This window comes from Papaver somniferum, chromosome 6, assembly GCF_003573695.1.
Source record: "Papaver somniferum cultivar HN1 chromosome 6, ASM357369v1, whole genome shotgun sequence".
Classification (NCBI taxonomy): domain Eukaryota; kingdom Viridiplantae; phylum Streptophyta; class Magnoliopsida; order Ranunculales; family Papaveraceae; genus Papaver; species Papaver somniferum.
Genome location: NC_039363.1, coordinates 76,448,934 through 76,461,820, shown reverse-complemented (window position 1 = coordinate 76,461,820; position 12,887 = coordinate 76,448,934). Strand labels below are relative to the sequence as shown.

Below are 12,887 nucleotides of genomic sequence, written 5' to 3'. Positions count from 1 at the left end.
TGAGCATTCACCTTGCTTCCAGTCAGTTCGGGAAACGTATCCCTGCCAAGAGTATATAACAAATACGCAGTTGCACTTTTCTTGACTTTTTCCTCGTCTGTTACTAACTCATCTTTTGCAAATTTCTCTTTTATATCACAAAATCCTTTTTCAAATTAGTAAACTTGAACTTGCTGAACTTCTTTGCTTTTTTACTGCTAACATGAAATCCTCACTTTTCATCTCTTTAGCGGCCCAATAGAACTCTAATTCGGTCTCCAACCAAGAGTTTCTTTAGATAATTTGTACATCTCTTCCCAAGTCATTTGATAAAACCCAACATCCACGCTTTTCACAGTCACTTTAAGGCCAGTAATCTACTTCGCATTATCAGGAGTGATTGTCATCCCGCCGAAGGGGAGATGAAATGTGTATGTCTCTGGAAAAAATCTTTCACCAAAGGTGAAGGTTATCACTTTAACTTATTCCTTATATCCGTGGTTAATCGCATGCCATAATCCAGAGGCTTGTACTAAAGCCTCCACCACATGGGCCTCTCTGAAAAAAGTCCAATGTGCAGCCCTCTGGTGTTTCAACACTCGGGTCGCATCCTTGTGATCAGGAGTCTTATAGATTGTATTTTTTGAAGAATTTTTGTAACCAATCAACACATTTTATATATCTTTTAGAAGACCATCGGGTTGGATATCCCCGGAGGAGGTATCATATTATCCTCACTCGGATTATGATAGCATGTTTTCCTAGGTGTAACAAGCTTCTTCTCTACCTGGGGGGTTGTTGTTGTTGTTGTTGTGGTTTTTATTCTTCTTCATTATCATTCTCCGCGTCTTCATCATCTCCGCCTCTCCTAATTCTCCTCGTTCTTCGTTTTTTTGTTCTTTTTTTCCCCTCCACCTCTTCATCTCTTTGTATATAAACCGGCGGTTCACGAATTACCAAGGAAGTTAAAGGGCCATCTTCGTTAATTCCCATGTTACCTGCTTCCAATTTTTTGGTGTCGCCTCCTCGAGGATCAAGAGTTTTAGAAGTATAAAACGTTACCTTCATGGTCATCCTTTTACCTTTACCCTTGTTTGTTCCTAAGACAAAGTCGAAAACTTAACTAATACTTCAAATTGCAAATATTTGGCTAAAAATCATAAAAAGTTTTCCCAAAAATATAAGTTCGGCTGAAAAATTTTAGCAACATCAAAATGTTTGGATGTCTCGAAATAAAAAATTTGAGTCGAACCTTATAACTTTCAGGGTATTGCTTTCAACAGAGAAAATTTCGACTACTGTTAGGAAAAATATTAGCAGCTGAACTTTACAACTTGTGTGTAGTGCTAGCAATATAGGAAAGTTCGGCTATTCTTCGAAAAAATATTATCATCCAAACTTCACAACTTTTGTGTAATGCTAGCAACAGAGAAAAATTTGACTATTATTTAAAAAACATTATCAACCGAACTTCATAAATTGTGTCATTTATGAATAAGAATCATAAAATTCTGATATTATTTATAAACGAATTTTCAGACGAACTGTTCATTATGAATAAGAACCATAAAATTCTGATATCATTTATAAAATGAAGAATAATAAACGAATTATTAGCCGACACAATCTTTAACTTCCCAAAACCCATAATTTTTCTGATTTGAACTCAATGTAACAATCAAACGGAACGAAATAAGAGACGAGTTTGTGGGATATACCTTCTAATGTACAATTGAGGAGTTGGTTCTTTACTCGATTGAATTTGCTTCAATTTAAGTTTCAACTGCTCCTCCTCCTTGTTTTTTTTTCTTCTTGTTGTTTTCCAATTGGCGGATTAGAACGTCTATCTTTTGCAAGAAGCTTGGTGCGAATCATTTTATGGTTGTGTTTAATGACGATCAAAGTTTTACGGACCGACGGTTAATTTTTGGCGATGAAAAATTAAATTCAACGATTTTGGAAGAGAAGTTCGGCCGAAAATGGAAAAGAAGGAAATAATGAAACTAATTTTGATTTTTTGGTTTAGATAAAGAGTATTATTACAAGAAACTAGTTGGAAGCCTGACAAGCTAAGATCCAACAACGTACTACTACATTAGTTGAACAGGTTGTCATGCTAGCATACCAGCGAGTCTCATGTGGAACCGTCCAAGGGAGCCGAAGCGGATAGTGGGGTTAATTATGTCGCAAATGGGGCAAGTTAACTCTACTTTCCATGTCAAATTTCTGTAATATTGCGCCATCGACAAATTTCTGTAATATTGCGCCATCGGGGACTCGAACCAGGGACCTCTTGGAGTGCATCAACTTTTGAGGAACGGAGATGACCAGCTGAGCTAGCTACCCGTTTTTATATTAGTGGAAAGACATTTTCGTAATTAGAAAAAAAAAGGATACCAAAATAATTTAACTACCCATTTGACACCCCTTATTACCCCGTACTAAGGTTATCACCGGGTATCCCTACTTAGCTCCTTACCTCTTTATGTAAGTAGGGCTGGTTATTTGTAATTCTAGCTTTGTTGCTTGAAAAAAAAAGGGTCATTATTAGGGGTGAGCATCGGTATGGACCGGTTTTCACCTCATCCGCATCCAATCCAATACACTACGGATTTCAAATTTAGCATCCGCATCCAATTCAATATCCAATGGATTTGCATCCAATGGATACACAGATGAACGGATTGGATATAGATAACAATGGATTTGTTTTAGTTAATATTTATGATAAAGAAATAAAGCCAACATAAGTAACTTCTTATAGAACATACATGTCCTATATATAAGTGCTACGGAAAACACCCCAAGTAAACATATTAAAAATTCCTAATTTATCTATAGTGTTTTCTAAAATTTATATATAAATCAACGGATATGGATGCCCGGCGGATTTTCAAGGTTGCATCCGGACCCCACCCGTCATCCGTTGGATTTCAAAAATTCTATCCGCGTCCAACCCATTAGCGAACGGTTCGGGTATCCGTCCGCAAATACACGGTTGGTCCCAGTTAAATCCACGGATTATGGGCCAAATTCTTTTATGCGTTGGAGTTTTATGTATACCTTAAGTTAGGGTTCTTTGTTTAACAACCATAAGAATAAAATTAGGGAAAATTAGGCATAGGCCCAAAAAAATAATATTCTCATTGTCAGGCCCACAATTAATTTTAGGTACCGTGACACCCATAATTATTTCCGCGACACCCATAATTATATGAAATTATTAAAAATGTCTGCATGACGGATTATGCACCCGCGTGACGGGTTATGCATCAGGGGTATAATTGACAATGCAACTTGGATATAACATATCTAAAAATCTGCGCCTTGGAATTTTACAAATTTTATATCGTTGGAAATCTTTTTAAGAGAGCTACGCAACGACTACAAACAAAAATATCAAATTTTTATTTTCCACGAAAAAATCGTAGGTGATCATCATTTTAGGCAAAATTTCAAAAACTGACTAAATAACCATTATGCAGCCACCAAAAAAGATGCATAACACATTCTGCAGACGCATAACGAATTATGCAACCATTTTCTCGACTGCATAACAAAGTTATGCATCTATAACAAGTTATGTAGCCATTGTTTTGGTTTATTTTAGTGCGTACATAAAAAATTGATGCATAAGGCATTATGCAAACATATTTTCGAATGCATAACAGGTTATGCATCAATTTTCTCGATGCATAAAAAATTGTGCAACAAATTTCTCGATGCATAATGCATTATGCAACCATATTTTCGGATGCATAATAGGTTATGCATCCATTTTCACGACTGCATAGCATGTTATGCAGATATTATTATAGATGCATGACAAGTTATGTAGTCTTTGTTTTTATTGGTTTCAATAGTGACGAAAAGGTTGATGCATAATGTGCTATGCAACCGTTTTCTTGACTGCATAACAAGTTATGCAACAAATTTTGTAGATGTATAATAGGTTATGCAACCATTGTTTCCTTCAAAAAAAAAAAAAATCAAGCACCAAGGACAGAAAACTACAAACCCAAACGAAAAACTTCTTGGATATGTTTCGTGGCACATGCATATGCACATGTGACATGCCAAAGAATAATAGACATGTCAAGTACCAAAAGTGTAAACTGCTCTCTCCCAACACCCCACTCAGTCTCTATCTTATCTTCTTATCACCATATCTCAAAGAAGCGTATAACAACCCTGACTACCACCAAACAAGGAGAAGTAATCGAGTGAACAATATCGCCGCCGCTACAGCTGTGTTTACCTCTCAGTCGACAACTTTCATGTAAACCCCAATTTCAAACCCTATTTATTTATTTCTCGATTGTCATTACATCTTATTTCTCTACATCAAATAGTGAATGAATTTTCTCTTCTCTCTTCCAAGACATAGAATTAGAGATCTTTTTTAAGAGAAGGACGATGGGATTCAAGCAGCTGCTGCGTTCTTGGCTGCAGAGATCGATTGGAGCAATTTTGGAGATGGTCACCACTGTCAATTAATTGAAGAAGACGTTGTTTTTGTGAGAATAAAAGGGATCTGAAGTTAATGACATGAGAAATATGAATCATACGGTAGATAAGATCCAGAAACAGCATCAACAGATCTAGAAGCACAGATCAAGGGAGCTGTTAATAATCTTTTTCTCCCCTATCACTATGATCTCTCAGTTACAAATTTCATATTCAGAAAATACTTAAGGGTTTCTCTCGACTATCTCTTGAAGAAAATCACCCGAAAAACATAACTAGAAAAGAGAAAAATCAACAATAGAAGGTTAGACCATTACGAGAAAACGAAAACAAAAAATTTAAAAATATGGGCCTGTGAATTATTTTTATCGAAGAAATGGGTGTGAGCATGAGTTTTCCCATCCGTGGGTTTCACGGTGGAAAAAAATGAAAAAACGGGTGTGACGGTAGTTTTCACGTAAAAATTACCAGGCCGTAAACTTCTTCAGAAAGTATCTGGCCCAGACATTGAAAGACTCCAATAAAGCCCAACAAGGATGCTTAACGACGCACAATAAGATGCATCGGAAACCTCAATATTATCTCAGTCAGCGTAGACGCTTCAATACACTAAACGACAAATATTTGATGAGATACAGACCGTTAGATCATCTCAATTGAAGAAGAAGCTCATGTTTAAAAGCCCTTTTTGTTCCCGAGGAAAAAGCTGTGACTTAATTATTTTTCTTTTTATTCTTCCTTGGTTTTGTTGGTGCTGCAGCAGTAAACCAGTGGGAAGACGAATTCTAAAGGAAAGTTTTGTATCTGTGAGAAGAAGGATAAACCCTAAAAATGTCAGGTGTTACAAACCAACAAGAGGAAGAGAAGAAACCCAATGATGCCGCTGGAGGAGCACACATCAACCTTAAGGTCAAGGGTCAGGTCTGTATTTCTCCGTCGTCTTCTTCTCCTGTTCTCTGTTTTTGATCCTGTATCTACTGCTATGTTGTTTGATTTTTAGGGTTTTTCCGTCCACGTATTTTAGCCTTTTTTTCTATTTTCTATTTTGATTTCATGATGATTTAGGGTTTCTGAAGTTTGATTACCTAGTTGGTTTTTGCCTGTAGTTATGGGGTTGTACGGATATCTAGGGTTTACTGGATTTTGAGTGTTTGTGGTTAATGGTGTTTTTAGATTACTTTACTTTTATAACTTAAAGAGTCTAGCTACTACTATGTCCGGTCTGTTGAATGCAAGTTGGGTTGTAGGGCTGCTGTGAAACGTCAAAGGTGGATCCACAATGTTCTTGGGTGCTCGTTTGTTTTATGATATAGGATCTTCCTCAAATTTGGTGTGTCTAAGAAGGTTAAGCTGTGTCACTTAATTTTAAGTTTTATTATCTGTAGCTTCATTTGCTATATTTTGGTATTGTTATAGATCGTCACGTAGTTGTTGTACTTTTGTTATCTTCATTGGAGGTGTTTGACTTTGAATTGAGAAATTGCTTTCTAGTTGCTGCTTTTAGTTTATTTATGGTCAGTTCTGTGGTTCATATCCAAATGTCACTTGTATGCTATCCTTTGTGTTACTTTTGGCCTAGATTTCTCGAGGCTAGCATGTTATTAATCATGTTTTGGAACAGGGAACTGCCACATGTATCTATTTTTTCTTGAGTTTAAAAGCAACATAACCTCTCTATAGTAATTTTAATGGTTCTCACTCTGCTATTTTTCTCTTTTAAGTAAGTTAGCTTATTTTTCGAGGGAGTATGCAAATTGGGTAATTGTAGGTTATGGATACAATTATAACTGTGTCTTCTAGTGAGAGTAGTGTTTCTTCTTTTTTATCATGTTATATTTACCCATAGTAGGTGGTTAAATAAATGAGTTGCTTACTCCACTGAAAGGGAATGTACCCTCTCCCTGGAGAGGGTGATATCGCTGAAACTTCATGCGAATGGGACAGCATACAACTGTACCCTATGTTTGACACTGATATTTAGATGTGGTTAGAAGAAAACTTGCATCTAGAGTGAAAAAGATAAGTTAAGTCTAGCAGCATAGTTATGTCTCTTGTACTTGTTTTTGATTATTTGAAACAGCAGATCAAGTTTTGGAGTTTGCAATTGATTTTTTTACCAAAACATCCATCATATTTTTGTTCTTGTTTGCATTCTAAATACCCAAGTTTTTGTTGCTGTTTTTGTATTATAGGATGGAAATGAAGTGTTTTTCAGGATCAAGAGAAGCACTCAATTGAGGAAGCTCATGAATGCTTATTGTGATCGCCAGTCTGTGGATTTTAACTCGATTGCCTTTCTCTTTGATGGGCGCCGTCTCCGAGGGGAGCAGACTCCTGATGAAGTACTCTCTCCCTCTATCTATCTCTATCTCTATCTCTCTCCCTCTCCCTCTCCCTCTCCCTCTCTTTGTTATAACATTATTCTTTTGATAGTTTCTAATTCTATCTCACACTTTACAGCTTGAAATGGAGGATGGGGATGAAATTGATGCTATGCTGCACCAAACTGGTGGCAGCCCTTTCTAGTTCCGACTGTAACTGTAAAAAAGAAGAGCGAAGCTGAAAGTCGTACCTTGATGGCTCTACTAGGTTTGGAGATAGAATTATATATGTAGGATTATGAGAAATATTTTCCTTGTCTTTAACATCAGATTGTGGCCCTGACAGACTATATAATACCTGGATTGGGCAAATGCTGGTTCCCTAAATGTATTAGAATGTTTGCAATCTCTCTTTTCTTGGATTTACAAATTAGTGTTTTAGATTTATGAAGCAGTCATATCCTCATCACTGTTCATAGATTTCTTTTTTAGCAGTTTGTTATAGATTTCTTTTTATCTACTATTATAGCTGCAGTTCTGAATTGCCATCCCCACCCTGGTGGATGTTGTTATAACAAGTCCCAAAGTATTTGCTGTTTTTTTTGTCTAATAACAGCTGCTGTGTTTGCACGTTAAAGACTTGAAGTATGGCAGACAGAGAACTTCCTGTTCTTGCTGTGGAAATTGGGAGATTGGCATGATGTTTCTTCGGTGTTCTGTTTGTTGTGCATCTGACAGTGCAGAAACTCGTATCTTTTTAAGCTCTGAAAAAAATCGGTGCAGAGACCATTACTAAACAAAGCCAAAGACTTGAGAGAAGGGGTGAGGATTGGAGTTTTACAAACTGTAACTTAAATATTTACAGTTAAACAAAGAAAAGGGAAAAGAAGGGTCATAGCTTAAATATTTACAGTTAAGTGAAAGAAAAGGGAAAAGAAGGGTCGAAAGAGCTGTGAAGAAGATTGAGTCTAACTCATCTATCCTCGATCCCGGTATCCTAGTTGTCTTTTGAAAAATTTCTTGTTGCGTCTCGTATCTGTGTATCTATATAATCCTATTAGGTTCTCTTTATGTACACTTAGTTGCACTGTCACTACAGTTTCCATTGAAAACTCGAACTGAAGAATACCATCCACAACACCTAATCATCATGAGCTTTTCTGTTATATTCCAACTGTCCAGTCTGCAAACATGACCAACGAGGCTTGTAACTATATAAACAAGCAAACATGACCAAAACAGATGAAATGTCTATAAGCTGCATTTCTGATATGAATTTCTAGTTATAGTTTATACGAGGCTGACCAGAATCAGTAAATACACTAGGCACAATGAATGAAACATACCACACTTTCAACTCTGCTTCTTCTGCTGCAATTACCAGAATCCTGTGAAAGCGTTGTGGCGGAAGGGTAGGATACCCGTCTCAAGTACTGTTGTGTGTGATTATAAATGCTGCATACCACCATTTTCAACAAAGATGCGAGTTACTATTAAATAGTCTTGGCTAAACCTATTAGGCAAACAACAGAATGCATGAAAGAAAAAATATCCATGATCAACCTTCCATCCTGACACATCCTCCAGGCAAGTTCACAACAGTTAGATTGATCAGTTTGATTAGTTCAACAGTTGGATCTTTAAAGTATGCACATGAGGGCAGACATACATGTTCATATAAATACCTTAGACGATGTCGGTTGCAGGCTGCAAAGAAGGCAACAAATCCGTGTATAATACTTTTTGTCGCACGGAAAATCTGCAAGAAAGGATGTATGATTATGATTAAAATAGGACAAATAATCAAGTAAATTTCTGTCATGTAAAGTACGTGCAGAAGGAAACCTGCGAGAAAAGGTCATTCCAGAGCGAACGCCACATTGAAACTTCATAGGTACTTATTGTAGACTCTGAAGCTGATGCTAACTGGATCATACTACTAACAGACAACCAAATCTCTCTCAGCACTTCAAATGTAGAGGAGAATGCACTAGCTGAGAATTTTGCAAATGCAAGAACCACGCGAAGAGGAGCATATAGTATTTCATAGAGTGCCACAAATATTGGCCATATAACAGATGATGCTGGGGGACAGAAAGGGTGATACACAATGTCAAACAACACTAATAACGCAAGAGATGACTCGTACATGATTTGGGCAGCTACATTATTTTAAATGAACTGCGGGATCACAATGACACATACCTGTGCTCCATATAATGGAAAGGATAGACCACATCGGCATGAAAACAACTTCTAAAAGATTTACAATTAGGCTATATGAAGAGTCAATTGCCAGCCAAATAACTGAATAGATGCCTTCCCCTGTTTGCATAAATGTATTCCAAAAGGGAAAAAAGATGTCCAAAATCTCCAGCACAGGTCCTGCCATTGGCTGGGTAAGAACTGAAATGAACGATCTTATAGCACGAGTGAATATCAGGAACCACTTCACGGCTATTTCAAAGTTATGCAGAAAAAGCATTGTCCCCAAGTACTTTATCCTGGATATCATCTCCCAAGTTTCTATCCAGTCAAAAAGGGGTCCACAAAGACGTGATGCGGTTGCCTTTAGAACAGGAACATTCTTGTATAGATCATAAAACCCAATCATAACAGTGACTATTGAGATCAGCACATATAGTGTCCTTACTAGAGGGCACATCCAAGGCCGATATAGATGACAAAATAATGGGTATGATTGCAGAAAAATAACCCAAGATGGAAGCCCCGCCTCTAACAGCGTAAGTAGTCGTAGGTTATGCATAATTATATCTCTCAGCTTAAACGGAAGGTCACGGTCGTTGAACCTAAACAAAATCAAGACATCTTTGTAATGGGCAGGTTCAACAATATTTTGAGCTTCAGTTGTGCAGGCAGAAGCCACATTTTCTGAATATCTCGGTGTCCCAAAAGTTTCGTTAACAGTGTCATCGGAAGATGCACCATTTTCACCTCCAAAACTTAGGGACTTCCGTAGTATCCTTTCATAGACACCATTTGAAGGAGGTGGGTTGTGCAACAAACTCTTGTACTCCATTCCTGCAGAATATTCAGAGAAGTTGCAAGGAACGCTACTATCGTGTTTATCTTCCATACCCTCGTCACTGCTACATGCAGTTTCACCATCACCAGTACTATCACTTATTGGGAAATCTTCATCAGCATCGTAGAAAACTTCACCTGGATTTATTGCGTGGAGAACTGTCAGTCACTAAATCCAAAAACATGATGCCTAACAATCAAATGCATAGAAAATTCCAGAATGAGGAAGAAAATGTACCTTCTATTAGATCCAAACACTCTTGGAAGATTACATGCTCGTTTTTGGTCCCCGAAAACCATGAAGAAATGCCGCTTGAAGCTTCTTCTATGCTCTCAAATTCCCATCTTTTCATAAATTTAGTCTCTAGTGCAAAAGATGTATCCGTCTGCATATAACATAGAATTTAAATGTTAAAACTCTTTGAGGAAACAAACAAAACAAAGTATGCAGCTTAGAGAAGATGGAGATACCTGGAGCTCATTAAGATAATTGATTCCCCGGACATCATTCCATGCAACTTCAAACACAATAAACCCATACAAGGTCCGACGCAACTCAATGATCAAGAGCATTGATTTCTTTAAATTCTTTACATCGAGTAACGCTTTCTTCTGAGATAATGCCGCAACGTTAACCAATGTAGTCCATCTCTTAGACTTGTTCGGTTTACTAATATCAGGTGACGTAGTATTCGAAGTATCTTTTGAATCAAGTTTCTTTTCACCATCCTTCTTTTCTCGTCTACTTCTAGTGTTAGCAAAAGGAGACAACCTGGACTGCAGGGTATCCAAATGAATGTTGTAATGTCGAAAATATCATCTTAAAAGCTATTAACTTGACAATAGAAAGACAACTTCTCACCTTGGTAATCATCAAGTGCCATAGGTGCGCCACCCGTGAATCCAAGTCTATCAACCAAGGCCGATTATCCACCAAAATAAACAGTTTGTTACTCTCACAAGCCAAAAAAAGGCTTAGAGATGATCGATATGATTGCAAATCCCTGCACAATATGAAATCAGTTTATGTATGAAACTAGCATGTAACACAAAATAACGACTAACAAACAACACCCACCCGACAATTTCTAGGACCTTGTAAAGGGTTTATCTCTGAAGATGAATCCTAATATTCATGTAATTACAATCTCCTAATCTCAAAGATACCACTAAATTCAACAACCTTCATAATCCCATAACTACCAATTCTGAGTCCAAGGATCATGACTTTGCAATGAATGTCATAACCAATTTGATATCACATTTTCAATTAAAATGACATTTTTTTCATGATCAACTAATCATAATTTAATTTTACCAATTCCATGAAAAAATTCGATTACAGAAAAGGTCACCCTTGAAATTTTGTTAATGTTTGAAATTTCACTTACCCAATTTGCAAACTTGTTAGAGGGAAGAAACATTGATGGGTTTCACCAGTCCCCATTATAATTCCGTCGAGCACTGCACAAACTTGAATTATCTGCAAAAAATCAATCGGAAGAACCAATACGAATAAAAAATTACAATATCATGAAAAAGTAAGCACTTTTTGTATTCGAAATTTTAATGAGACCAAGTAATAAAGAATTTAAATTACAATTACATACCGTTGAACTTCATAACAAAATCGTTTCAGTTTTCTTGAAAAGACACGTCAAAAGAAATGGATTTCTATTGTAAATGAAAAAAAAAACGAAACTGAAAGAATTAGGTTTGGTGGTTTTGCTTAATTCGTAAGGAATATATATAATTAAAACGTCATTAATAACAACAATTTACAGCTTTTATTAATCTCTCTCTCTTTAACAATTTAGAGGGGGGAACAACAGAGACAGCGATGGTGAAGAAAGAAGGAAGGGTAAAATCGTGAAAAAAATTACTCTCTCTCTATAAATGGTTATCCAAGGATTCTAAAGAGATCTTCTGATTATGCTTTCCGAAATTGTTGTGTTTCTATTTTACAAGACAAAGATTAACGCGGGAAGGAATTTTCTTTTACATTACTTCTTTTGATCAGAGCCGTTGATCAGATATCTACGGTTTTCTATTCTAATTTCTTTTTACTTGGATGGACTAATGATGAGGATAACGTATTCAATTTACCAGATTTGATGTGGGACCCGTCAATCATTTATTTTGTGGGGACCGGCTGTGGGCCTACCGACGCCGTATCTGTGAGCTATATGACGAAGGAATAAGACAGACTAGACTAGATAATTGATGATTGATGAAGGTTTTTGGACTCGGGACAAATGCACATGAACAAGATGGAAGATGCAATAATGCAGAAAATCTCACAAATGGATGTCAGTACTCTGAACTCGGAAATACATCAAAGAGTTGGCTCCGGATCTTCTACACCAAATTTCCTCCCCAACTTTGCACCAGCAAATAAATAGCTGCCACGTGTTCACTTTTAATATACCAAATCGTGATTTTTCGAGCTATACTATAAAAAAGGAAAACGTTTAAATTGAAAGATTTTCAAAGAGATAAAAAAGAAAAACGTTTGCCCTCCCTTACTTATCTCCTCACAGGCTCCCACTCATGGCTATTGTACCGTAGTCATTAGACTCATTACAAATTAGACTGTTGACCAAGACTTTCAATTCTCTCTTATAATTGTGGCATGAAGTTTGGATGCATTAATAATGAAAATTATGTTAATAACATTGAATGCTTGCATGGTATAAATCTTTCTTTTATGGTATGAGTTATGGATGCTTTATTAATGACTTCACATACTAAATGCTTGCCTGATAGAAATCGGTTACTATATCTATCAATAATTTCTACATCTACAGAGATCGATGGTCATGCATATAATAGTCGATTTCACCGCCTCTTTCATGGTAGGTATTACAACAGTTGGCTTACGTTGGTCGACACAACTTGACAGAAGTCGAAATTCAAAACATCCGTTAAGATAAAAACACTTGCAGAAAAAAAAAATTAGTGCAAAGACTACGATACATTACAGGGAATATGGTTTGAGTTGGAAGAAATAATTAAGGGAGATTAAAAAATTTCTTTTTTTATCTCTATGAAAATCTTTTAATTTAACCAACTCCA

The 12,887-nt window shown here is 36.6% G+C and overlaps 2 protein-coding genes across 3 annotated transcripts; one reads left to right on the top strand and one right to left on the bottom strand.

Moving 5' to 3' along the window:
* Positions 1-5,140: 5,140 nt before the first annotated feature.
* Positions 5,141-7,261, top strand: LOC113288041 (small ubiquitin-related modifier 1-like). Its single transcript, XM_026536981.1, has 3 exons — positions 5,141-5,367; positions 6,639-6,788; positions 6,907-7,261. Exons 1-3 carry the CDS (start codon positions 5,278-5,280, stop codon positions 6,970-6,972), a joined length of 306 nt encoding a protein of 101 aa, XP_026392766.1. The 5' UTR covers positions 5,141-5,277; the 3' UTR covers positions 6,973-7,261.
* A 269-nt stretch (positions 7,262-7,530) lies between these two features.
* Positions 7,531-11,743, bottom strand: LOC113288040. Of its 2 annotated transcripts, XM_026536979.1 has the most exons (10): positions 11,423-11,743; positions 11,204-11,295; positions 10,675-10,816; positions 10,284-10,589; positions 10,051-10,198; positions 8,973-9,950; positions 8,613-8,851; positions 8,453-8,526; positions 8,114-8,222; positions 7,531-7,950 (listed from the first exon to the last, which is right to left on the bottom strand). In XM_026536979.1, exons 2-10 carry the CDS (start codon positions 11,257-11,259, stop codon positions 7,909-7,911), a joined length of 2,094 nt encoding a protein of 697 aa, XP_026392764.1. In that variant the 5' UTR covers positions 11,260-11,295; positions 11,423-11,743; the 3' UTR covers positions 7,531-7,908. The 2 variants fall into 2 exon arrangements, with proteins under 2 accessions (XP_026392764.1, XP_026392765.1); XM_026536980.1 differs by lacking the exons at positions 11,204-11,295; positions 11,423-11,743 and having other exon boundaries at positions 10,284-10,584.
* Positions 11,744-12,887: the final 1,144 nt, after the last annotated feature.

Bases quoted from the DNA above. Each gene is read 5' to 3' on its own strand.
- LOC113288040 (XM_026536979.1), bottom strand. From the start codon at position 11,259: ATGGGGACTGGTGAAACCCATCAATGTTTCTTCCCTCTAACAAGTTTG. The intron at 10,199-10,283 runs GTATCTCCATCT...TGTTATATGCAG, and splicing joins ATTATCTTAATGAGCTCCAG to ACGGATACATCTTTTGCACT. The intron at 8,223-8,452 runs GTATTTATATGA...GGTGGTATGCAG, and splicing joins TGCAACCGACATCGTCTAAG to CATTTATAATCACACACAAC.
- LOC113288041 (XM_026536981.1), top strand. From the start codon at position 5,278: ATGTCAGGTGTTACAAACCAACAAGAGGAAGAGAAGAAACCCAATGAT. The intron at 5,368-6,638 runs GTCTGTATTTCT...TTTGTATTATAG, and splicing joins ACCTTAAGGTCAAGGGTCAG to GATGGAAATGAAGTGTTTTT. The intron at 6,789-6,906 runs GTACTCTCTCCC...CACACTTTACAG, and splicing joins GGGAGCAGACTCCTGATGAA to CTTGAAATGGAGGATGGGGA.